The sequence below is a fragment of the Peromyscus leucopus genome, chromosome 16_21 (assembly GCF_004664715.2).
Source record: "Peromyscus leucopus breed LL Stock chromosome 16_21, UCI_PerLeu_2.1, whole genome shotgun sequence".
In the NCBI taxonomy this organism is placed as follows: Eukaryota; Metazoa; Chordata; class Mammalia; order Rodentia; family Cricetidae; genus Peromyscus; species Peromyscus leucopus.
In genome coordinates, this window is record NC_051084.1 from 44,466,419 (window position 1) to 44,492,395 (window position 25,977).

The window sequence follows — 25,977 nt, forward strand, 5'->3', positions numbered from 1 at the left end:
CCAATTAAAGGCATGCTGCCTGGTTTGTGCATGTTTGTTTTGTTGTTGTTTTGTTTTGTTTTTCGAGACAGGGTTTCTCTGTGTAGCTTTGCGCCTTTCCTGGAACTCACTCTGTAGACCAGGCTGGCCTCGAACTCACAGAGATCCGTTTGCCCCTGCCTTCTGAGTGCTGGGATTAAAGGCGTGCGCCACCACTGCCAGCATGTTTGTTTCTTTGTTTGAAGTGGTGCTTTTCTCTTTATTTCTTATACATCCAGTATGACAGCTCACTGTCATGGACCAAACAGTACCAAATGTGGTGGTCACAGTCAAGAGGTGCAGATGCTGCTCACAGGTATTTTGGCTCTGAGTTGAGATGCTCTTGAATCAATGTACTTGTAAGCTTTTGCGCAGAGATGATTAGGTCTAGCACCTTGGTTGGGAGACCTTTTTTCTTTGTTTCTGAATGCCTGTTGACTGAGGATGTTTTATTTAGAGACAGTGACCTGCCAAGTAAATCACTGTTTAATTTAAAAAACTTTCTTTTCTTTCCATACCCTTAGCTATTAAAGCTAATACATACCACAGTTGTAACAACAAAGAAAAATGTCCAAGCCTCAAGACAGGCATCGTATACAGAGGATTTTATTAAAAAGCAGATTGAAGATTTCAACCTAGGGAAGAGGCACTTAGCCAACATGATGGGAGAAGATCCAGAAACTTTTACCGAAGAGGATGTTGACGTGAGTACAGTTAACTCTGATTAGAGAGTGTTTCTGCAGAGCTGTGGCTGTGGGTGACACTGTCCTTGGCATAAACTCTTTGGCTCTGTAAAGTTTACATCAGGGGAACAAGGGAAGAGGCCTCTGCTGTAGTAAGGTGGAACATATCTTTTCTTTGCCTTCCTTTCTGAGACTTCACATTATTTGAGCAATTTTTAAAATGACTTCAGCTTTGGCTTATATCCTATTTGTTTTCATTATCTCTCTTCCCTGTGCCCTTCTCCTTGGCTAGAGTTTTTTGTGTTGTTTTGTTTTTAATACTTGGAGCCATGATTTCAAAGAGACATGCCACTCTATTTGAAGCCTCACAAAGTATGGTAAGTTTCAGGTCTTATCTAGAAGTGAGTGCTTTTCTTGATTTTGATTCAAGGACATAGAAGCCACTGAGAGTTTGGGACTGTTTTGTTGTGTAGTTTTGATGATTATGTGTGTGATAATAGAAGTAGAGTCAAGGAAAATTCCTTAAGTAAGTCTTGGTCAATGTGGTTTTTCAGTTTTCAAAGTGAGGGTATGTTCTGCGTATCGACGTTCTGCCTGCATGTTTATGTGCTTCCCGTGTGCACGATGGGTGCCTACAGCCTTTGGAAAAGGGCATCAGGTCCTCTAGAACTGGGGTTACAGATGGTTGGGAGCACCATGTGGGTGCTGGGAACTGAACGTGCATACTCTCTCTGCAAGAGCAACAGGTACTCTAAGTGTGTAGGCGTCTCTCTAGCCCCTGAATTTTTTTTTTTTTTTGAGAATTTTGTACATGAATACTTTATTAACATCATTTCTACCTTTCCCTCTCCCCCTCCCAAGGCCTTGGATGTCCCCCACTCCTTTTCAAATTCATTACTTCTTTATTGTTTACACACACGGGGGAGGGGACGTTGTACACATATATATGTGTGTGCACGCACATATACACACACACTCTACCTACTGAGTTCATTTAGTGATGCTTTTGTGTACTTGTGTTTAGGACTGACCATTTGGGATTGAATAACCTATCAGGGGCTTGTTCCTGGGAAAAACTGACATGTCTGCCTGTCTATCTCCCCTCTCTGCTCTCCCCTCCCCATCCCTAGCAGCCACTGATTGCTTATAGCCATCCCCAGCAGCCACTGATTGGCATATTGACTGGTAGTATGGTTAGGCAATCTTGTTTAGCAATAATACTGAGATTTCCTGGGTGCAGTTTCCCTGTCCTGTGTAGAAGACGCTATCTTACTTTAGGGGTTCTGGTCCTCTGGCTTACAGTCTTTCACTCTCTCATTCTTCTCTGAGGGGTAAACCTCAACTAAACCCCCTGAGGGTTTAGTTCAACTCTAAAACTGGATCTTATTTTTTAAAAGCAAAATCTAATTTTGTGTTATATTTTAACTGAAAAGTAACATTTTTACTTATTTTTGTGTTTTGTAATTTAATTTTCTGAACAATGTGAATATAGTCTGAGAAATTTATCATTAGGTAATTTTGTCGTTTTCATAGTACCCTTACACAAACTAAGAAGGTTATGATATTAGCCAATGTAATTTATTGGATCACCTTCATATATTGTTTTTGCTGTTGACTGAAGCATTATTCAGCATATGACTAAGTACAGTTACCATGGGGGGTTGGTTCTAAATCTCGACTGATACCGAGATCTCACGTAAAATGGCTATGTATTTTTTATATAGATTGTACATCTTTCCCAAATGCTTTAAATAATCTCTAGGTCACTTACCAACTTTATATAACATAAAAGTCATTTACATACTTATGATGCATTGAAAGAATAATGAAAGGGGAAAGAGTATGCAATTTAAATATAGACATGATTTCTTTAGAATGGTAGTTGAATCCCTAAAATGCAGAGAATTGGCTGGATTGCTATTTTTAATTTTTATGAATTTTACATTTTAGTTTAATTCCTTTTTAAAAAATATCTTTAGTGTTTTTAAATGATATAGACTTACCTGATAAAGCCCCAGACCTGCATTTTTGATTCAGTTAAAAGAATGTCTTCTTTTGTTTGAGTTCGGGTCTCATATTTCAGGCTGGCCTCACATTCACCCTGTAGCCAAGGATGATGTTAAACTTGTGCTCATCCTTCCTCTCCTTTCAAGCCTGGGATTACAAGCACACACCATGTGTGAGGCAAGCATCCTAACCAAGAGAGCTACATCCCAGCCCAGAAAGATACGTTATTGCCCTTGTAGGGAAAGGTGATTCAGTATAGGGACCTTATAACTGCTGTTCTGTGGTTCTATCTTACGATAACCTAGGAAGCATCTGAGATATGAAGTGTTGGCACTTGTTTCAGATAATGTGGGTATTTCTTCATTTTCCTGAATATTAAGCATCATGCACACACGCAAAACGGAAGATATTCCCACTTGAACTTTAGACTAATAGTCTTTCTTTCCTTATGTAGGCCTCGTCTCAGCTGTAGGTACTTTTTCAAAACCCCTAATTCTAGGCAGGACTGAGGGATGTCTTTTTGTTCACTGTGAATATATGTTGTTACCATTGGTTAATAAATAAACTGCTTTGGCCTATGGCAGGGCAACTTAGAGGCAGGTGGGAAATCCAAGGAGAGAGAAAAGAGGGAGAAAGGTAGAGTCTAGGGAGACGCCAGCACCACCAGGAGAAGCAAGATGTGAAAATACCCATAAGCCACGAATGGGTTAAATTATAAGAGCTAGCAAGCAAGAAGCCTACCATAGGCTGTACAGTTTGTAAGTAATACAAGCCTCTGTGTTTGCTTGGGTCCAAGCAGCTCCAGGACTGCAGGTAGGAGAGATTCTTCCCAACCTCAGGGCCGGGCAGAACTGGAGAAGCCTTCCGATTACAAGGCATCTCCTTTTTTAAGTATATGATTTTAAAAACTTTTTTTTATTTTTATGTATGACTGTTTTGCCTGCATGCCTGCATAAACATGTGCACCAGCTGTATGCCTGGTGTCTGTGGAGGACAGAAGAGGGCATCAGATCCCTCAGAACTGGAGTTAAAGATGGTTGTAAGCACCGAGTGGGTGCTGGGAACTGAACCCAGGTCCTCTGCAAGAGCAACAAGTGCTTTTAACAACCACTGAGCCGTCTCTCCTAGCCCGAGGCTCCTATTTTCTGTCATTTGCTTGTTTGGGACATGTTGTATAAACAGTCATACAGCATTCAGCCTTTTGTCACTGCCTTCTTTCACTTAGCATAATCGTTTCAAGATTTGCTCAGTTTGTAACAGTATCTTCATTCCTCTGTGTTACTGCTTTTCTACTGTTGGGATGGACGACTTTTTTTTTTAACTTACTTATCAGTTGATGGGCATTTGGACCATTTTTGTCCATTGTGAATACAGCTGCTGTGAGCAGTATGATACATTTTTGTATCAACATTCTTTTTGTTTCTTCTAGATATTTACTTATATCATTACTATACCAAAGTCCTGAAGATTTGCCCTCCTGTTTTGATTTAGGGGTTTTATGGTTTTAGCTCTTACATTTAAGTTGTGAAACGAGGTGTTCAGCTTTTACATGTGGATATTTAGTTAACCCAGCATCATTTGTTGTAAGGAATTGTTTCACCCATTGAATTATTTTGTCATTTTACTAAAAATCCACTATATATATATATATATATATATATATATATATATATATATATGAAGGTTTTTATTTCTGAAGCCTCAGTTTTGTTCCATTGTCTATATTTTTATTCTGTTGCCAGTGCAAGTCTGTTTTGATTGTTGTAGCTGTTTTTTTTTAAAGATTTTATTTATTTATTATGTATACAGAAGAGGGCGCCAGATCTCATTACAGATGGTTGTGAGCCACTATGTGGTTGCTGGGAATTGAACTCAGGACCTCTGGAAGAGCTGTCAGTGCTCTTAACCTCTGAGCCATCTCTCCAGCCCTGATTGTTGTAGCTTTGTAGTGCATTTTAAATTGGAAAATGTAGACATTCTTTTCCTCCCTACCCCTAAGATAATTTGGGTTATTGTGTACTTCTTGAATCTGTGTATGAAATTTTAGGCGTAGTTTATTGCTTTCTGTATAACAGCCACCTAGGGTTGTGGTTTGGAACTTGCTAGACCAGTTAGGGGACGGTAGCTACCTGAAGGTTAAATTCTGACCTATGACAGCAACATGTTTGGCTTGCTTACATTTTTAGTATCTCTTAGTAGTGTTTTGTAGTTTCCACAGTCTTTGCATGGTGCTTGGTAAGCTTATTTCTTTGCCTTAATTTCTTTTTTAAAATATCCCATGAATAGAATTATTTTGTTTTCTTTTTGTATTCTTCAAGTATGTGAGTTGATTTTTTTTTTCCTACAAAGTGTCTGTTTTGTAAATTGATCTTAAACCTGCAGTATTGCTGAGATGATTTATTGAGTCTTCAGGTTGATTTCTTAGCATTTTTGTTGTACCATCTTCAGGAAATACATAAAGCTTTATTTATTTATTTTCTATCTGAATCCTTTTGCTTTCTTTTTCTTATCTACTTTTTCTAGTTGAACTTGGGATGTGAGTGCAGACACTCCCATCTTGTGCCGGAACTTAGGAGAAAGTGTTCATTGTTTTATGGTTATGTAGGAAGCTAGCCATAAGGATTTTGTAGGTACTTTATCACATTTGGCAAGTTATTTCCCATACCTAGTTGTTGAATCTTTTTGTTTTTAACACGATGAATATTGCTTAACACTTTTTCTGTGACCATATGTTGTCTTTTATTCTATTAATCCACCTAGTATATCATGCTAATTAATATTCAGATATTAAATAACCTCTGTATTCATGAGATAATTCCACTCCATCAGTTTGCTTAATTTTATGTATTTATGGATTTGTTTTTTGAGCATTTTGCTGAGGATTTTCAAGTCTGATACCAGTTTATAGCTCTTTGGGTTTTGGGTCTGTTTTTTGAGACAGGGTGTCACTGTGTAGCTCAAGGAGACTTTGAACTTCTGATCCACGTGTCTCAGCCTCCCCAGTGGTAGATTATAGGTGAGTACCAACATGTTCATGTTAACTGATTACCTTTTGATGTTCATGGAACTTAGTAGCCTTTTGAAAGAAGGAAAATCACTCCACAGTTTCATTGTTCTATCTAAAGAATAAATGTTTTCTAAAAGCATGACAGTGAGGAACCAGTAGAGAAGCATCCAAATCTGTGTGAGCTAAGGCATCTAAATATATCACTGTGGTCTGCAGAGATGGCTGGAGAAATAGCAAAGAGATGCTGTACCAGCCCCTGTGGCCTTTAAGCCAGTCTCTCTTTGGACTTTAAAATTGTTCTGTTCAGCTTATTTTAGTTTTACTTAATCAACTAAACAGAGAGTCTATCTGTGGGTGGAGGTTAAACATTTTCATACTATATTAAAAGTGAATTATCTTTTTTGGAGTTGCTTATTCATTGCTTAAATGTTTACTTTGAATATTAGTTTGGGAAATTAAAACTGGTTTTTTTGTGAGTGATAAATTGTTATGCTGTAGACATGGCCTATAACTTCATTTAGTTACCTAGTTAAAAGTTCAGGCTCACTATAATTTTCACATGGGTAAATTAAGTGACATTGAGACTGTTATTTTATATATTTACTTAGACATTGATTTTCCATATTACTTTGCCAATGCTAAAATGGCAAGAACTCCAAACATTATGTTATATATTTAGGCAAATATATCTAAGACTTAAAAAAAACTTTGTATGGAATAATGTATCATAAAATGTTTTTGTTGAGGTGTCAATGACAGATACACATTTGAAGATCATTTAGTCTGTTGTCTCAGTAACCTTTAGCTTTAGTCAAGTAAGCAGTGAAATCATGAATTACTGTGAAAACATCCTTTTGTTTTTAATAGACTTTTAAAATGGAGTTGGATTTCTGGGAGGAATATGAACGCACAGCATGTAGACTCTTGTTGTTATATTGGTTTCACCTTTGTGACAAACCCGTGAGAGTCGAAGCAATACAGGAAGCCGTAGAACCTGGGCTGAGGGACTTCCTTGCAGTGTCTTCTGCTCTGTGATGTTTAACAGGTCAAGTCACATTGACTCTCTCATCACAGTATAAGCAGCATGCGCATAAGACCGTGTTACTGTTCTCATAACTATCTGTAGTGAGGAATACAGTATACTGCAGCTGGAACCTTCCCCAGGCTTGTGTTTGGCAGAACCACCCGAGATACATTGAGTACAGTGATTTACCATGATTGATTGAAAGGGGAGATTGCCTGGTGTCCTGTAGGATGATGTGGCTTACCTAGCTCCATATCCAAAAGCCCACATGGAAGTGAGTGTTTGCTGTTTCCTTGATATCAGTGACATAATTCTGCCGGGCTAGGCTGTGCTGCACGTGATTGATCAGCTTCACTGATTCTCACAGTTTATTACAATTAACTCTTGGCCTTTTATTAATTTTAGTGGATTCCCTTTGGCGTTTTAGAACAAGATGTAAAAGCAAAAGCAGACAGTGACAACCAACTCTTCTTGTCAAAGCATTACACTTATCTACTCAATATGGTTTCTGTTTTCCTTTTTTTAAAAAGGCTTGGATATATATATATATATATATATATATATATATATATATATATTAATATTGAAAGGGAGACAGAATAGGTGATGAGCTGTATTTGGCAAATTCCACATGGAAACTGCTTAGGTATTTCCAAAGTCAAAAACAGTTTATCAAAATTAAAAAAAAAAACATTTTAGGCAGCCATTGCATTTGCTGTTATGTATTTAGACATTATAGTGTTTTTCTCTAATGTGTGTATTTCTAATCTATTAATTTAGAGTACATACTGTAGATCTCCCTTTTCCACTAAGATCAGGAGTTTAATGTCTCACAGAAGCAAGTCTTCCAGGTAGGGGAGAGGAACCACCACACACCGAAAACCTGTGTGTGTGATGCTCTCAGGGAGCCCGAGCCACTGTCATTTCATCTTCACAAACAGCCCCGAGATGTCCTCAGTTGTGGAGGACTCCGACTCAGTGGCCTTTCTCTGAAGCCTGTACAGTTTCAGATTAGTGTTTGGGGTTAACAGTTTCCAACATTAGTGTTTGGGCTTCACAGTTTCCGAAATCAATCGCTGTCTCGTTTCGTGGAGCATAGTGAGTTCAGTGTTAGCCAGCAGTGCCTCAGGACTCCCCTTCCTATTCTGGGACTCCGGGCGGTGGCTGGCAGTGCGTGTTTGCCCCTGTTGTGAACGGACAGGCCTTGCTCTCTGTTTCTTGCTGTCCCTTTTCCCATCAAATGCCTGACTGTGTATCCAACTCTAGCTGCTCCCTGTTAGCTAAGCTTTTGGCATAACTGAATTTGTCAGGAATGTGAATTACAACAGAGAGCAATTGATTTTTAGTTTACAAAGTTACCTTAGAGAATTGAGTTTGAATAGAAATCTGGCTTCACTGAATGTCGCATATAAAATTTCTGTGTGAAAATTATATTCAGCTAATATTCCTCTAGTGTTTCCTGTAAGATATTTAGAGGGTACTAAATGTGTTAGCAAAAATAAAAAGAAATCTGATGGATGAGTTTGTTTAAATACAAATAGTTCTTGATGCTATTGCTATTAACTTTAGAATTCTATCACTTGGAAGAGGTGCTATTTTTAAGGCTACAGTAATATATGTCTGGAATTTCTTAGTAATCACTTTCTATATCTGAGTATGCTGGTAAAGCCTGTAATCCCAGATTTGGGATAGGGAACCAAAGGGATTAGGAGTTCCAGGTCCTTAGGAACTCCTGCTCAGAAGCTGGAGCAGGAGAAGGCCAAAATACTGGAAGACAGTGGTGTGTGTGGTATTGTCCTGACTGTCCTAGAACTCACTGTGTAGACCACATGCTACTGCCATGTGTTGATGGATGTGTGAGATGATTTGTGTCTACAACAGTTCATGACTGTTAGCAGGAGTCTGTCAGGCAGAACAGGGAGCTGAGTGGGTTGTCTAGTGGGAAGGAGTTAGAAAAAAGGGATCTCTGTGGGCTGTGAAAACTGTGAGGAGCTAACAACACATGAGTGTGGGATGGCACTTGACAGCGCAGGTTCAGTTTCCTCAGCCCAGGGCACACGGATGGCCAGGTGAATGGTGGGAGCAGATCTGCACGCAGAGCAGACATGAGTACCACTGACTACTACTGACTGCCAGTCTGCAAAGTCTCAGTGAGTCTCTTAATCTCTCATCCCCATTTGAAAACTGTTGTATGACAGGTATGCCCTGAAACTATATTTCCTTCTGACTAAACACATGGTAGTCATAAATTTTAGGTTGGAGACATTCATTGACTTAATATTAACTATGGTGAATATAGATGTGTGCTCATATTTACTAATGCCTTTATTTGGGAATTAAAAGTTAAGTTCTATATTACTGTAGAATTTCAGGAAGAAAGCCAGCAAACTGATGTATAACACTGCTGAAGTCTACCAATTACTTTTTAATTGGTATTATAGACCTCATTCTAAAACCAGAATGTTTTATTCTCCTCAGTGTGAATGTGCTGTATGAAGTTTCTCTAATTGATTTGCTGTGCCCATTCCATTTGATGTATCATTTTTCACAATATTTCATAATTTGTGCTCACTTCTAATGAACAGAGTCGTTAGGACAGGCATGTCTAAGTGCAACTGACAGCTAACATTAGGTGCCAGATGCAGTTTGTAAAGCTATGTAGAACTGTGGAGAACAGTTTAAATAAATTAGCACCTGTACATTAGTCTCACTTGCTGGTAATTTATAAGCGAATCAGTAGAGATGACATTTAGGTAAGTCATTGATCAAGTTAACAGCTGCAAACCCCCTGCCCAGCTGGGATACCTAATTAATAGAGATTGCATTGCTGACCTGGTGCTTCTCCTGGGCTGAGGCTGCAGTCCATTTAGACTTTAGACGGAAGCCCAAGAATATAGTCAGAATGCCTTCATTTTAAGAAACTGTTGAATTGCCAATATTATCGTTAAAACAAAAATTACATTTTAAAAAAGAGATACTAATATTTGCTAATGATGTTAACTTTATCATGTGACTTAAATTTTTGCAGTTTATAATCTTTGTCTCTTTAGTCAGCCCTTTTGTGTGAGAGTCAGATTAGGTGTCCATGTCATACTGTAGTGTATGTACTAAGTGTTTAAAGGGTGTACTTCAGCTGTGTGTGGGGGTGGGTGGGTGTGGGTGTGTGCACACTCACACACAGCAGTCATTGAACGTAAACTTTATGTGTAACAATTTTTAACATGTGACATTTAAAACATCAAAGAATTTTGCCAGGTTAAATTCATGAATTCTGCGACTTTGTGTAAGAACTGTTAAACTAGTACCCACAAGAAAACCCCTTCATTTTTTCTGTTCCTGAAGCTAACATTTTCTTTGGATGGATTAGTCCTGGACTGGAAGAGAAGGTTTGTGTTCCTTCAGGTGTATGTACTTACATGTGGGAGTTGGTTGAATACAGTATATTTAATACAGACCATGCCCAGGGTCTGGTTCTTACACAAGAAACAATCTCTTAAAACACACTTGCCGAGTCAGAAACAGGCATTTGGCCAGCAGTGTCATTTGAAGCTTCTCGAAGAATCATTAGCACAGTTCCAGCTGACAGTTTTCTTTTTGTGGAAGGTACAATTGTTATTTCCTAGTTTCATTATTTTCAGTGCAGACTGCTTAGGAAGAGAATTATGAAATTTTGGTTAATTCTGTTGTAGTTGGTGAAGTTGACCCAAATCACAATTTGGAAGCGAAACACCCCATTTTAAAGGTACTCTGTCCTGACTGCCCATTCCCAGCAGCACCGGGGAGTCAAAGGGCAGTGGGAGTCAACAGGCAGACTCCCTCCCGTCAGCAGCACGTCACCCTGTCACTTTCCTCCTGTGGGCTTCTGGCTGCCAGACTTCACCTATCACATACTGAAATTTTACATTATTTATTATGCCAATATAGATGTTTTGGAGGAACATAATCTTTACCCAAATTAGAAATTTTATTTGACATAGCTTTCTATCCTCAACCAGTTTTGTTATTTATCCTGTGTAATAATTATTTTATTTGAAATACTGCCTGGGTGTGTTGGTGGACACAGGTGGTACCATCTGGAAGGTTAGGTATTTCTGAGTGTAAGTAATTATCTTCAGCGTAGCTTGCTTAGAAAGATAATTATGATGTTTTGGGGGTGCTGGGCGGTGGTGGCACACACCTTTTAAGCCCAGCATTCGGGAGGCAGAGCCAGGTGGATCTCTATGAGTTCGAGGCCAGCCTGGGCTACAGAGCGAGATCCAGGACAGACACCAAAACTGCACAGAGAAACCCTGTCTCGAAGAAGAAAAGGAGAGGAGGAGGAAGAGGAGGTGAAGAAGGAAAGAAGAAGAAGAAGAAAATTATTTTGGGAGGCTTGTGAGATGTGGTCTGCTGGAGGAAGTGTGTCACTGGAGACAGGCTGTGAGAGTGTAAAAACTCACACTATTCAAGTCTCCCTGTGCTTTGTGTTTACCTCATCTTCCTGCTCTAGTGCCTGCCACTTGCTGCCACATTTCCCTGCTGTGACAGACCTTATCCCTTTGGAACCATAAGCCAAATAAGCTCCTTCTTCTATAAGTTGTCTTGTTGGTTGTGTTGAAGCAGTTGCAGGATTGAAATGATAGACTGGACAGAAATCGCTGGAAAGGGGGCTGTTACAGGAAGCGGATGGATATGTCTACGGACAGGGTTGGATTTGAAGACTGAGAATTATATATTTATTGGTCTAGATGTCACCATAATTTGTACAGTCTAATTTAGATGGCTCGTTCATATTAGTTTGCTCAACAAATGTGACAAAGGGTTAAGGAACCCTTTGTGATAGCTGCAAGTCATGTTGTTATTTCGTTGTTTTTTGTTTTGTTTTGTTTTCTAGACAAGGTTTCTCTGTGTAACCACCTTGGCTGTCCTAGATCTCACTCGGTAGATCAGGCTGGCCTCAAACTCAGAAATCCTCCTGCCTCTGCCTCTGGAGTGCTGGGATTAAAGGCATGCACTACCACTGCCTGGTTTTAGTCTGTTTTATACATCAGCTCCTGTATCTGACACCATAGATTCTTTGTCTCCTGACAGGATGAAGTTGGAGGCTATATCTTATTCCTCTTCCTAAACTGCCAAGTGCCTAGAGTCAGTTTGGGCTAAATATTTGTTAAATAAAACTTGTTTCTTTGGGAAATTTTGTTAATTTTACTGCTAAATACCTGTATGCCTTTAAAGCCAGAAAAGAAGTAAATCTGTAATCTGAGGAAACTGGAAGAGCAAATTCCAGAATTCCATCTCAGGTTTCAGTTCTGACTCAAGGTATTTTTAGACTGTGTATTGTTACTTAACTGGGGAGTCATCTGTAAAATAAAGCTAATAAATACATGACTTATTCTTTCAACTAACATGAAGAATATTGTGGTTTCTATAAACTGAAAATGTTGTGTTTATGTAACATTTACCGAGTGCCCATTAGCGCTGCCTTTTTACAGTATTTGTTCTAACCCCACAGCCAGCAGTCAGGTTACTAGAGTGGTGGGGAGGCACACAGTTCTGTGCTCTTCTGTCTCCGTCCTGCCCCTTTCTCGGCGGTGGAATGAAGTCAGGTTTTCCTGTTTGTAACACCTAGTGTTCTGCCTCAAACACACTGGAGACCATTCAACACAACACTAATGCAAAATCTTGTTCTTATTTAGTCATTGTTTTAAAAACGCATCACTAGACAACTGTGTGCTAACTGGGAGTTAAGTGAACCCATAAAGCAGCAAAATTATTTTTTCAGTAAAGCCAGTGAGTCCTTTGTTTGCTTCAGAATTTGTGAAAAAAAAAAAAAAATCTGCATCGAATGCCCATAGGAGATGAATGGAAGTAATAGGTTAGGTCATGTCAACACTACCCCATGCATACTAAACAGATGCAGGCAGCATGCTGAGAACCTGTCTTGTCTGTTGGAATAGAGTCTCACTTGATTTACACACAACTGGCGTGTTTTATTTACTGTGCTCTCCCATTTTTATCCATTCCCTTCCTTTTTTATTTTTTAACTAGATTATAACACTGGGTTTCTCTCTTTAAGTTAGATCACCTTTCGATTGAATTTCAGAATATTTCCAGCAGGTTCTTTGTTCACTTGTTTTTGTATTTGAAGAGGTTGTTTCTACATCCTAGCCATCGTTGCAGTAATTTTCTTATTCTTTTCTAAACACCCTCTACCAGTTAACTTTCTCATGATTTTTCCAAGGCTTACCATGCTTGAGAAATATAGAAGTATGGATTCTTACGTTTGCATTTCCCCTTTAGGATTATTCAGTGATCACAGGAGTTAGTCATTTTCATGCTAGAAAGTGAGGCCAGTCATAGCCTGATGCTCATTGGAGGACGAATGGCTTGGCAGCTGACAGGCATACGTAGTCTCCTATGGTTGTGTTCTTACAACCTGGACCTTGCCACGATGCCGACGACCTTGGAGTTGCTTTGTAGACGAGGCCTGGCAGATGCTATAGGCTGGAGATGGCCTTCAGACAGGTGGGTGTGGGAAAGCCTGTATTATTTTAAAGTTTTTGACTTTTTTTTTACTACCTTTTAACTTTGAAATGTTTCAAATTTCCATGAAATTTGAATGCTTATTGAATACATGCTCTTCACATAGATAAATCTGACAATGTTTTCCACATTTCCTTTGCCTCTGCGTAGAATAATTTTGACTGGTCCATCGAAAATCAGGTGTCACAAGCTTAACTCCTGAACATATCATTAAATGCCTAAATATATACCCTTCATGCCATCATCACTCACAGTACAACTGTCACTTCTAATAGAACGATTCTATAATGTCATTTATGGAAATGGTCTCTGTTTGGATTTTCCAGATTGCCCCTAGTTGTTTAGTATTTCAGATTCTAGACCACCTGCTCAGTTGTTGTGCACTCTGGAGATGTGCTTGCTTCCTCCTGATCAGATTTAGAGCAGATGAAGGCAGTCCTCAGCTTCACCCTTACAGCTTCACCCTGGGAGGTACATAGTTTCCCCCACTGATGATGCGACTGTCCTCTGCCTTCTTCGTAGTCCCCCTGGACTACTGAGATCCCTTGCCCTTTGTCCCTAGCAGGCAGTCTAGAGGCATGGTGGTTTGAATAAGATGTCCCTCTTAGTCTCTGGCATTTGAATGCTTGGTGCCCAGTTGGTGGCACTCTTTGGGAGGCTTCAGTCTGGCCATGTTGGAGGAAGTACGTCATTGGAGGTGGGCTTCGAGCATTTGAAGACTTACGCCCTTGCTGGTTTGATCGTTTCCTGCTTGTGGGTTAGACGGGAGCTCTGAGCTGCTGCTCCAGTTGCCAGGCCTGACTGCTGCCATGCTTGCACACAAGGTGCTGATGAACTCTTAACTCCTCTGGAACGGTGAGCCACAATAAGTCGCCTTTGTCATGGTGCTTGTCAGAGCAACAGAAAAGTAACTAACATAGGAGGAGGGTGATACTTGAGTCTGAGTTTTCTGGCCCCGACGGCGTGTCACCCAGGGCCCTTGTGATCCTTGCCTGAATGCTGACTGACTGTGCTGTCTCTTCTGCTTTTCTACTTGGTACTGTTCTGTGGAGCGGCTTTCTTGTTTCCTGGCCCCTCACTCCAGTGTGTATGTGTACACCCACTTACTAAGTGTGCTGTAGGGTATTGTCATTCTTTTTGATGCTCAAATTGTCCTGGGGCAGGGGTGGTGTGTGTGTGAATTTGTCCAAGCACTGGTGTAAATGGGGATGAGCCAGGAGGGCTCAAAGGCCTGCGGGAGGGGAGAGCGCTGCAGTGGCCCTTGGCTAATCAAGGGCAGTCATGTTCCTTGTGAGGACTTGTTTGAAAAGAAATACTTTACAAACTCACCAGGACCAGAGTAGATCAGAGGAGAGTGCATATTCAGTGTGATTGAGGGCCTATGTTCAGTCCTCAGGACTGTAGGGTAAATTCAAGCATTACCTAAAAATACCGAGCGAGCCATGGTGGATGCTCTGGTTTGAGTGAGAACTGCCCCCCAGATTCGTGTGTTGAGAGCGCTATCCCATCTGAGTGGTGTTTAAGGAGATGGTAAGACTCTTAGAGGCTTGGGCCTGCTAGAAAAAGCAGGTCCTGTGGGGTGTGCCAGAGAAGTGCAAACCTTTCCCCCAGCCCTTCATTTGTTTCTCTCTGCTTCCTGGCCACCAGGAGGTAAAAGTCTCTGCCATATTTTCCCAACAGATATGCTGCGTTGGCTCAAACCAAAGCCATGCATCCGGCACAGCTTACTGCAATGATGAACCAAGATAAATCTGTCCTTTAAACTGTTTCTCCCCAGTATGTCACAGTGAATGAAACACAAGCCTGCTTGTTGCTGTGTTCCCCCTGGCCTGGGGTTGGAATGCTTCCCTGAGCACAGTGCCACAGGGTTTGTGAAGGAGCACCTCTAGTTTGATGAGACACTTGAAAGTTGTCAATGGCCGGTTAATAATTACACGGCTTGTTGTTGTTTTTCTTTGGGGATGTATACTTAGTAAGTGTGCTTTGCCATTTGAACTGACATGATACATAGGAAACTCTAGTTCAATATCTGATATACAGTAAGCATCTTGGTTGTAAACTGAACATATTTTTATAACAGTTGTTAATTAACCTTTGTATTTATTTTCAGAGAGCTATTGCTTACCTTTTTCCAAGCGGTTTGTTTGAGAAGCAAGCCAGGCCAATAATGAAGGTAATCCTAAATACTTGTTAAAGAATATCTTTTATGTGTTATAGAGGTTGCCTAATAACATTTTACATTTATTTTACAGCATCCTGAACAGATTTTTCCAAAACAAAGAGGTAAGGTTGCTCAAGACTGAGATGGTTCATTTTGTTTTTTCCTTTACTATAGTTTTGGGTTACACATCAGGAGTTTTGTCACAGTAGATATGAAATAGGTCACAAGCATTCTGTATAATAATGAATGGATAGAGTTTGCAGATTTGGTGTAGGACATGAAAGTTAGATCAAGTTAAGCCTTGTGTCTTCATTAATGTCAGGTTAACTACTTGCATTCTGCATTCCTCTAGGCATCCATGAGGAAGAGGTTGTGAGTGTAGGTCTATGGGTGACTCATTCAACTCTTGTTTGTGTGAAGTCTGTTTCTCTTCCTTTAGAGACATAAGTTTACTGAATATGGAGTTTAATCCTTTCTGTTCTTTTTAAATACCTTTTAACGTGTGTGTGTGTGTGTGTGTGTGTGTGTGTGTGTGTGTACACTAATAGGCATGTACACGTGGAAGTCAGAAGACAACTTAGAGTAATTGATTCTCTGCTTGCACCATGTGGGTCCCAGGGCTCAAACTCGGGTCATCAGACTCGGTGCCAAGTGTGTTTACTCACTGAGGGTCTCTCTCTCTCTCAGACCCTCTCCTCTCTTCACTCACTGAGCGTCTCTCAGACCATCTCTTCACTCTGATGGAACTTTTATTTTGGATTTGGTGTAATTATTTGAAATCTGTTTCTAAATGTGACCCATGTTTCCTATTCTCAATTCTTAGATATGATGGATTATAACATACAAATCATTTGTCTCAAAATAGCTTTTGGGAAAAAAATGAATGCATGCTGTATACAAGTACACACCAAGTTTGTAGATACAGTGTCATTTCTGATCCAATCATCTGTATGGGTAGGGTAACTTGTACCTCGTTTCTTTTCTGTTAAATGTTTGGAATAGCAGCAATTTATTCTTCCCTTTTTCACTGACTTCTCTTTGCTCCAACTCTGAAGACTTCCCACCAATTCCTCTCCATTCTCTTAGTTCCCTTAGTATATCTCTATGAGTTATGTCTCTTCTGTCCTCTGAGGTTCCTTCAAATCATACCACTTTCTCAGTATTATGTGCTCATTATTATTAGCAGCTGGGATATGACACCACAGCTTCAGGCTACCCTTGCAAAATGTCCGTGTATGATTTTGAAAATAATGCCAGTATTGCTAGAATCATCGGACTTCGTAGCTAAGTGTATTTAACAGTGCTCCTTCAGAAATAGCAGTTCTGCTTTCTGCTCTCAATTTTATTGTAGTTTTTATAGCATAAATCAGTTTGTAGTATTGAGAAAAGTAACAATGAACTTTAGATTTAGAGGGATTATGGCACTTGTACTATAATGCCACTTGGTTTATTGAAAGACAGAAGCTTCTAGATTGAGTTATCATAAAACACCTTGTCCTGGAAAGTGGTAAAAATATTGGGGAAAATGAAGGTACATACCAAGTTGATGACAGAGCCAAGAAGGAGCACCGATGGCCTGGAATTGGAGGAAGCTGGGGAATGCTTCAGTGAGACGAGAAAGTTAATTTGTATTGATAAAACCTGTTGTCCAGTAAGTGGATTTGATGACCTTGAGCCTTTCTGTACCAAACACTTAGCACTGACAGGTTGGAAAGCAGGACTGTTAACTAAGGCTAAAGAATTCAAATATTGCATCATGACACAAACCCAAAGAATATGTTTTCTATGCTGATGACTACCGGATAGTAATAGAATTAATTATGCATGGTGAAGTGAAACATTGAGAAAAAAATGAAGTCCCAAGAGTAGAAGTTATATTAATTAGAGTTTCTGACTTAAAATCAATAGAACTGTATCACTGTTGGGTTAAAGAATCAAATTTGAAATTTCACATTGTTTAGAAGTATTTGACAGTTCCTATCAAGTTCTGTGGAATATAGTCATTATATCATGCAGACACAAACACACGTCATTAGTAATTGAGAAAGACAAAGTAAAAGACAAATTAAATTGATGAGCATAAATATAAATGGCAGATTTAGAAGTGGCTGTAACACAGAATCACCTTTGAGAAGGCTGATAAAGTCAGTCAGAGAATAATTTTTTTTTTTTTTTTTTTTTTGGTTTTTCGAGACAGGGTTTCTCTGTGTAGCTTTGCGCCTTTCCTGGAACTCACTCGGTAGTCCAGGCTGGCCTCAAACTCACAGAGATCCGCCTGGCTCTGCCTCCCGAGTGCTGGGATTAAAGGCATGCGCCACCACTGCCCGGCCAGAGAATAATATTTATACATATTTGCTTTTTATTATTATTATTACCCTTTTTTTTTTTTTTGGTTGAATTGAGCCTTGGCTCTCCTCCTGTATGCCAGTCAGACAAATCCTTTACCACGAAGCTGTGTTTGCCCAGTATTAACACTTTCAAATGGAGACGTTCAGAGGCTGCTGTGAGGACACAGCTAGCTATGTTCTTATGATCTGAATGTAAGACAGGAACTTCATGCTAATTTGAAAACTCTTCCAAGTAACAACAGGAGCATTTATTGAGCTTCCAAGTAGGAAGGCCCAGTTCTGAGTGCTTCATGTTTTATCTTGAAACTTTCACAGCAGCTTTTTTTTTTTTTTTTGGTTTTTCGAGACAGGGTTTCTCTGTGTAGCTTTGCGCCTTTCCTGGGACTCACTTGGTAGTCCAGGATGGCCTCGAACTCACAGAGATCCGCCTGGCTCTGCCTCCCGAGTGCTGGGATTAAAGGCGTGTGCCACCAACGCCCGGCTCACAGCAGCTTTTTAAAGCACAAACTATTATTCTCCCCATTTTTAATTTCAAGGATACCCAGACAGGAAGTGGCTGGGCATGTAGTTTGGTCCAGCTAGGGATGACTCATGGTACAAATGTATGACCACCACACTCTTAGACACGGAGCTTGAAGAGTAATTTAATTGCCACAGTTACCTCAGTCAGGAAAATCTGGGTAGACTAAAAGCCAGGCATTCACAGATCATCAAGTTTACTGAGAAAGTACTGGCCCAGTCAGTGAGTTCTAGTCTGCCTTGAAGTAACAGATAGCTTGTTAGTATATATATAGTTGTAGACAAAAAAAACTAAAAACAAACCAAAAAAACCACAAAGGCGTCTAGATTCACTTGCAAACTCACAATAATTATGAAATTTGGACATGAATTACATAAAAAGTAACTAAAGCTCCCCTGCCATTATTCCCACCCCTGGGGGAACAGGGTCTTACTTTATAGCTCTAGCTAACATGGAACTTGCTATGTAGACCAGGCTAGCCTCAAACTCAGAGACTACTCATTTGCCTCTGCCTCCTGAGTACACAAGTACAGCATTTTAAGAGACTACTGGGGCCTGGAGAGATGGCTCAGCAGTTAAGATCACTGGCTTTTCTTTCAGAGGTCCTGAGTTCAATTCCCAGCAACCACTTGGTGGTTCACAACGATCTGTAATGAGATCTGGTGCCCTCTTCTGGCCTGCAGGCAGAATACTGTATACATAATAAATAAATCAGTTTTTTTAAAAGACTGCCAGAGAGCATTTTTCTCAGAACTTTAAGTCTTGCTTAACATTAGTGTATTAGTGTAATTCTTTTTTGATTCAAGGAGAAAACATTTACATAGAGAAAACAATTAACAAAATGGAGCCTTTTATTTTTGGTAAAAAGGTTTCAACTAGAAATGTAAAGAAGCCTTCTTGTTTGAGTAGGACTTTGCATGAGAAAACAGAAACATCAAATCTTTAAATGTGTCATTAAATCCCATTGCATTCAGAAATAGCATACATCAATTTTCAGTAGTTATTTGGAAGCCTTAACCATTATAATTTAAAAGAAACATGTAGGAATGGGTGTTTATGCAGCTCAGTTGTAGAGTGCTTGTCTGGCATGTATGAGGTCCTATCCCCAGCACCATATACACAAAATCTATATAAAGAGTATAGGTCAAAACCAAATACATAGGGAAATTAATGGCACACAGGACCTCGTGACAAATTCAAGGCCATGGGAGACAAAGCTATGACTGTAGATCAGTGATGGAGCACATCTAGCCTGTGCCAGGCCCTGGGCCCAATCCTCAGCACTGCAGAACAAGCAACAGGATACCAGGAAATTCAATTACTATTCATAGATTGTGGTTGACTGCTAAGAGAAACTGATACAATGTAAATGAAAAACCATATTAGAGCATTACTGGAAAGTTATTATTTGGGTGTCTGAGTTCACATTAAAATTGAATTCTGAAATTTTTAAATCATGTCTTTAATAAAAGTGCTTGTGCCATAGAAGAGTTAAAGGGTGAAATGTGAAATCACATGGAAATATTTGAGACTCTTCCCACCCAGTGATGTCATTGTAGCCCAAACCACACACTTTGGATTGGGTGTGATACTGACTGGTCTTGCTGATATAGCACATGAATTGCCACCTTTCTTTCTGAGGAGACACAAACCATCTTAAAAATACTGACTCCAACTATATTAATACATGTTTGCATGTGTGTGTAGACATCATTAAATTTATGTGTTTTTTAAATCCATTTTAAAGAATATTGACAAATAGATGTATTCAGATAATGAAATGTGGGTTGAGACACTAGCAACATTGCATGTCAAATTCCAGAGCCAAACCTGGTGGCTCATCTCCATTATCCCAGAACTCAGAATGGATTGTCCAGAGTTTGAGGTCATCCTAGGCTACAGAAAAAAGCACTATATTAACTTCGACCCTCTGCCCCTTAAGGGAAAAAAAAGGAAAAGAAAAAAGAAATAAAAGACAGTTCTCTCTAGAACAGTAGACAGATAGTATAGCTAGCAATATTTTTTGAGTCTGAGTGTGCCTGTGTACCACATCAATGCAGTACCTTAGAGGCCAGAAGAGGGCTTCAGATCCCCTGGAACTAGAGTTACAGTTAAGAGCTGTCATGTGGATGCTGGGAACCAAATCCTGCAAAAGCAGCAAATGTCCTTAACCACTAAGGCATCTCTAGCCCCAGCTATCAAAATGACAGTCACAAAAAACAACAGGAAAGACAAAAATAATAAATTGTTTTCAAAATAAAAAATTTCCTTTGACAAAAAGACACCAAAAAAATTTGAACTATAAGGACTTGGTTTCTAAAAAATATTAACAAAAAAAAAGGAAAAAAAAAAGCTCAATGGAAAAATAAAGATGGAATATCTGCAGCTTGTATATGAAAAAAATAAATGTAGCCAGTAAACATTTTAAAATATCTAAGACCAGAAATGATGCCCTATAAAAACAATAATGAGACTTTTTTTTTTCAGCTTAAAGGGTAGGAAGTATAAGTATTATAGAACAATTATTAGAAACAATTTAATTATTATAAAGTTCCTGAATAAACTGTCATCATCATACAGGTGTTAAAAATATTGTAAAGTTGGGCTGGAAAAACAACTAGAAAATGCTGTAATGTATAGTGTAACTACAATAGAATGCTATGTATGTTTATAAAAAAAGCAGTCAAATTGTGTGATTCAGAAGGATATCAAGGTCAGGGCCAGCCTGCATTATATGGTGAGCTGCAGGCTTCACTATACAGTGAGACCCTGCTTAATGCCAAAATGAGTAGAGCCACATGGAGGAAGCAGAGAATGGGTTCCCACAATTTGTTCTCTGACTACACAATGATGCTCCCCAAAATAAGTAATTATTTGTAATTTTTGTAAAAGCAAATGCAAACCACAATGACAAATAAATAGGCAAATGCTGTTCTTTCCTGCAAGTGTACATATGTGAATACACAAAAGAGTCTGGTACTGTCAACTCTTACCTTGCCTCCGGCCAAGGAGCCCTTACTTTTAATCTTTAGGAGAGTAGTGTGTTACTTGTATAATTGAATTTACCTGTGTTGAAATCTATGACAGGAAACCAGATGGGAGGGGCCTGTATCAACAGCTACAGACTGTGCTTAGAATTACATGAACATGGACAAGATTTTCATAGAAAATTAGGCTAAAGACCTTAAATGAAAACCTGGCTAGCAAAAAAGAAGGAAAGAAAGATAATAGCCCAAAGTTTCTCTTTTCTTTTTCCCTCCCCAGCTGGAGAGTGAGCCACACCCTCCTGGTGCTTAGCAAAGCGCTGGGTCCCTGTAGCCCAGCTATCTGCTTGCTGGTTGCCTAGACTGGTTTTTGAATTGCAGGTCTATCCTGTTAGGCCCAGTTCTATCTTCAAAAATCACTAAATGATCATGCTTAGTAGATATCTAGGCAAATTGTTATTAAGTTTAAAGGTGCTAAGAAGTAGTGAGAGGTTTTTATAAGGAATCATGAGGATGGTTCACTAATTATTGGAGTAGAGAGCTCTGATGAGCAAGCTTGTGATGGTAGTATAGAACAGAAAGACAAAGAACAGCCAATGTCAGTCTAGTTTATAGGCCAGAGTTTATGAATTTGAAGCTTTTCAAATTTTAGTACCTTTAAGAACAGAATGTACTTTAAAATTAATTATTAAGTTCTGATGCCTGCTATGGTATAATAAGCTTTGCAGTATATCAAAGTACATAATGGTTCATCTTAAAATTTATGACACTATAGATTCAGTTAATCAAGTATGTTTATGCAAGAGTATATGCATGTGTACATAGCCATTATGAAGTCTGTGAGCACCAATGCACACAGAGCTGTGATTCAAGGTTCTACCCAAATATAACAGTGCTCTTAGCTGACCAGGATGCTTGTCTGATTGCATTGTCTTCAGTTACGTTCTGACTGAGTACATGAACAGTACAGTGATGATCATTACACGGTGCAGGTTCAAGTCCTAGGTAATGTGGAAGCCACGGAGCTTCTGGAAATGGCATTGGAAAGTATTTAAATTATTTGTAATTCATTGGCTTGTAAGAACGTTGCTTTTCTAGCCCTGCGGTGGTAGCACACACCTTTATTTAATCCTTTACTCAAGAGGCAGAGGCAGGTGGAACTCTGTAAGTTTGAGGCCAGCCTGGGCTACACAGAGAAACCCTGACTTTAAAAAAAAAAAAAGCTGGGCTGTGGTGGTGCACGTCTTTAATCCCAGCACTCAGGTAAGGAGGCAGAGCCAGGCAGATCTCTGTGAGTCGGGGCCCGCCTAGTCTACAGAATGAGATCCAGGACAGGCACCAAAACTACACAGAGAAACCCTGTCTTTAAAAAAAAAAAAAAGAAAGAACATGGCTTTTCTTTTCAGTCTAAACTCAGCTAAGACTTTTTCAACACTCATTCAATGTTGATTCTCCATTTTCAGTGTATTCACAGTCTGATACCAGTTATCTCCAGAGAGAAAAACAGCCTGCATTTATAGGTATCCCAACAGAAACATGTTTACTGTTTAAAAACAGACAGATAAAGGCTTTCTGCTTCATAAGCACAAATTGTAGATCCACTGGATACCCGAGTATGAAAGTGATTAGAATTCCAGGAGAAAATACAGGAAAACAAATTTAGCCCATACTTTAAAGTATGTTTTCTTGTGGAGATAGAGGTTGCTCCAGAAGGATAAAGAAGCCTGTTTTTACAAGGCCTTGTGGCCCTTCAGAGACCCTCAACTCCCAGCGGTTGTCCAGTGTATCTGCAGTAAGAACATGCCATGAGGAACCAACCAGACAAGCAGGCTAAAACTACCTGAAGACGTTCCTTGGTGGGTCCAGTAGTGAAACCAGGGCTGCGAACACTGCCTGAAGTACCAGATCCACTGTATGACCCCGTCTGTAAACTCTTGCTGTAAAGGACACTGTAAATTAAAGTAACAGGGAGTAGCAGACAGGAAAACATAGTTTATACTATGTCATAAACCTAGAATGTAATTTTTCCTTGTTTTCTCTTGAGACAGTTTCCCTGTGCAGTTTAGGCTGGCCCCAAAACTCCTGTTCCTCCTTTCTGTGCTCCGAGGTGCCAGGACTACACATGTGCACCACCCCACTCACCTAAGAATAGAGGCCTTAACCCAGAAGGATCACTCCAGACCGTTCAGAAGGAGCTCGGCAGAGTAGGCGGAAGAGTAGGAGTTCGTGTCTCAGTTGGTTCGGTGGTTATTTAAGTGAGGAACTGTGTATTTCAGAAGGAATCAGGTGTAACTCTTCCTGAGGCCCCTCCTGTCTGTGCTGTTTTAAACTCTCAGAGGTAGATCCTGATGGGCTTGGGGTGAATGCTGTGGCAAGCAGACTCTCCAGTGCAGATGAGGTGCACTGGGCCCACTTCGACTCTCCGAGTGCACTCACTGCCAAAAATGAAGGTCCGACTTGAAAAATGTAGGACCTGGATATTTTTGTTCTAGCAGAATGATTTAGATTGTCTTATGAGATTTTATTTCAAACAAATGAAATAGATCTTCATAGTAGAATATTATATTAAATACAGACATTGTTTTATGCTAATTGATATGAAATATCCTAAGCATTTACATATTAAACATGCTAAATACATGAATTTTAAATGTGAAAACTTTTGATATTTTAGATACTTTTGATATGCTAATATGAATCACAGATGTGTCCCATGCTATAGTTAGACTCAGTTTGGTTGATCTCTGAATGGTTTTGTTTTCCTTAGCAATCCAGTGGGGAGAAGATGGCCGTCCATTTCATTTTCTCTTCTATACTGGCAAACAGTCATACTATTCATTAATGCATGTAAGTATATTCATTTATAAGCTGTAAACTATGCTGGAGACTTCTCTTAGCGTCAGAACTATATCATGATGGACAGAGGAGGGCTTGTTGAGGTCAGATGAAAGACCTCCTGTGCTGTCTGCTGTTGCATCAGAGTGTTTATCCAGAAAATGCTCTTGCACACAGCTCAGGTTCTCTCAGTAATCCTCATGTGTGCAGTTTGAAGGTGGGCAAGGAGGGCCAGGTACTGTGTGCTGTCCGATTGTGAGGTCTTATGCCCCGCTCCAGACATTCTGTTATTAAAGTTCAGCCTTCCAATAGTTAATGCAGTGTGTGAGAGAGAATCCAGGCCACAACAACAGGCCAAGAGTGAGGTCCTACTGTGGTTTGGCTTTGGAGTATACTGGGAAGGTTTTGTCTTGCTGCCTTCAATCAAAGAGAGCTGTCTGATAGTGTGTGAATTTGAGGGCGGTCCCCAAACTGCTGTGAGAACGAAAAGTTGGATGCCACTATCCATTTTGACAGACAGACCCATTTTATTTTTGGAACGTAGTGTGTGTTTTATCCCTAATGTGATTTTTAAAGCTATAGAAATATTTATGGGGCTTCCCCATCCACAGTCAGAGGCTGGAGTCCGCACGCATTCCTCTGCCTTTAGACATATCTGCTGTTTATTTGTGCTTCACAAACCCAAAGGACAAAATCCCCAGTTGTCAGGTACATTTATTTCTTAGGGAAAAAAAGAAAACCTTCTTTTCGCTTTTTGTTGACCTTGGGCAAATGAGCTTCTTGCCCTGGCAGAAATGAAATGAATGACAAATGTAGAGTGTGTCTTTGCTGAGTAATGGGGCTGTGCTCCAGCTTCCACGGAGGCTCCCGCGCACAGCCTGCGGCTGCCCGAGGACCCCTGCTGCTCATTTAAATAGGTATGTCAAATCTGCCTCCAAACGCCGCTGGTTTGATCTGTGGTAATATTTGTGAAGGTTCCATATGGACTTGAGCCCCCTGCAGTGCTAAGAAATAATGTACAACGCTTCATGGTGCAGACGCAAATTTTCCCTGAAAAGGGATGCAGTGCTGCGTCTTAGCTGTCGGAGGGGATGATGGAGCTGACGCGCTAGGCCTGTCAACTTGTTACACGGATGGGTTGCACGCAGCGAAGCTGTGGAAAATCTGTGCCTTTTAACTTTTCTACTTAATCACGGTTGTAGCATTGCCTTTAGACTGTATGCTACATTAATTCTCTTCCTGCCTTCTGCCTTCATCCCAAGTTTCACGGGAAAAAGTAAAGCGCGCAGGTCTTACAGAGGAGCCTTATCAACCAGCTGTCATCTGACAAGCCATTTGCATTTGTTTGGGCTGAAATGGAGCAACCCAAGGGCAAGATATTTTGTTGCATTGCATCATAATGAAGAAATTACACATTGTGTAAGAGGCCTGGCTTGACTTTTAGTTTGCTTGTGTGCTTTAAAAGGTATTGCTCCAGAAACTGATGTGTTAGAATTTTACCATCCTCTGACTGAAGCGTCAAATTATATTTGACTAATAAATGCTCTTCCCCTGGATTGGGCTGGGCTTTGTTGCACATAGGAGAGTCTTTTTACATTTCAGTTAACTCAGGAAATCCTAAATGCTTGTCCCTCACATCAGCATCACTTATGGCGAATGCCATTAATTACGGCTGCAGTCACACCCGTGCCGTCTCTTAAAGCACACAAATGACTGGCTTCTGAGAGCTCGGACTTTGAAGTCTCAGAGAGGAAGTGTGCACCGCTCAGCCCGCAGAAGCACTTTCATGCTGGAGTGAGCACTGCACATAAAGTCCAGCTGTGAAACTGACCACTTTGCAGCCTCTCTCTCCTTTGTTCTGCGCTGTC

The 25,977-nt window shown here is 40.0% G+C and overlaps 1 protein-coding gene across 1 annotated transcript in view; it reads left to right on the plus strand.

Moving 5' to 3' along the window:
- The window catches only part of Mrps9 (mitochondrial ribosomal protein S9), a 53,133-nt gene that overhangs the window by 12,193 nt on the left and 14,963 nt on the right, over positions 1-25,977 (plus strand). The window contains exons 2-5 of the mRNA XM_028865806.2: positions 543-722; positions 15,372-15,434; positions 15,514-15,544; positions 24,042-24,121. Of these exons, the coding sequence (XP_028721639.1) occupies positions 543-722; positions 15,372-15,434; positions 15,514-15,544; positions 24,042-24,121 (354 nt within the window). The remainder of the gene's footprint in view (positions 1-542; positions 723-15,371; positions 15,435-15,513; positions 15,545-24,041; positions 24,122-25,977) is intronic.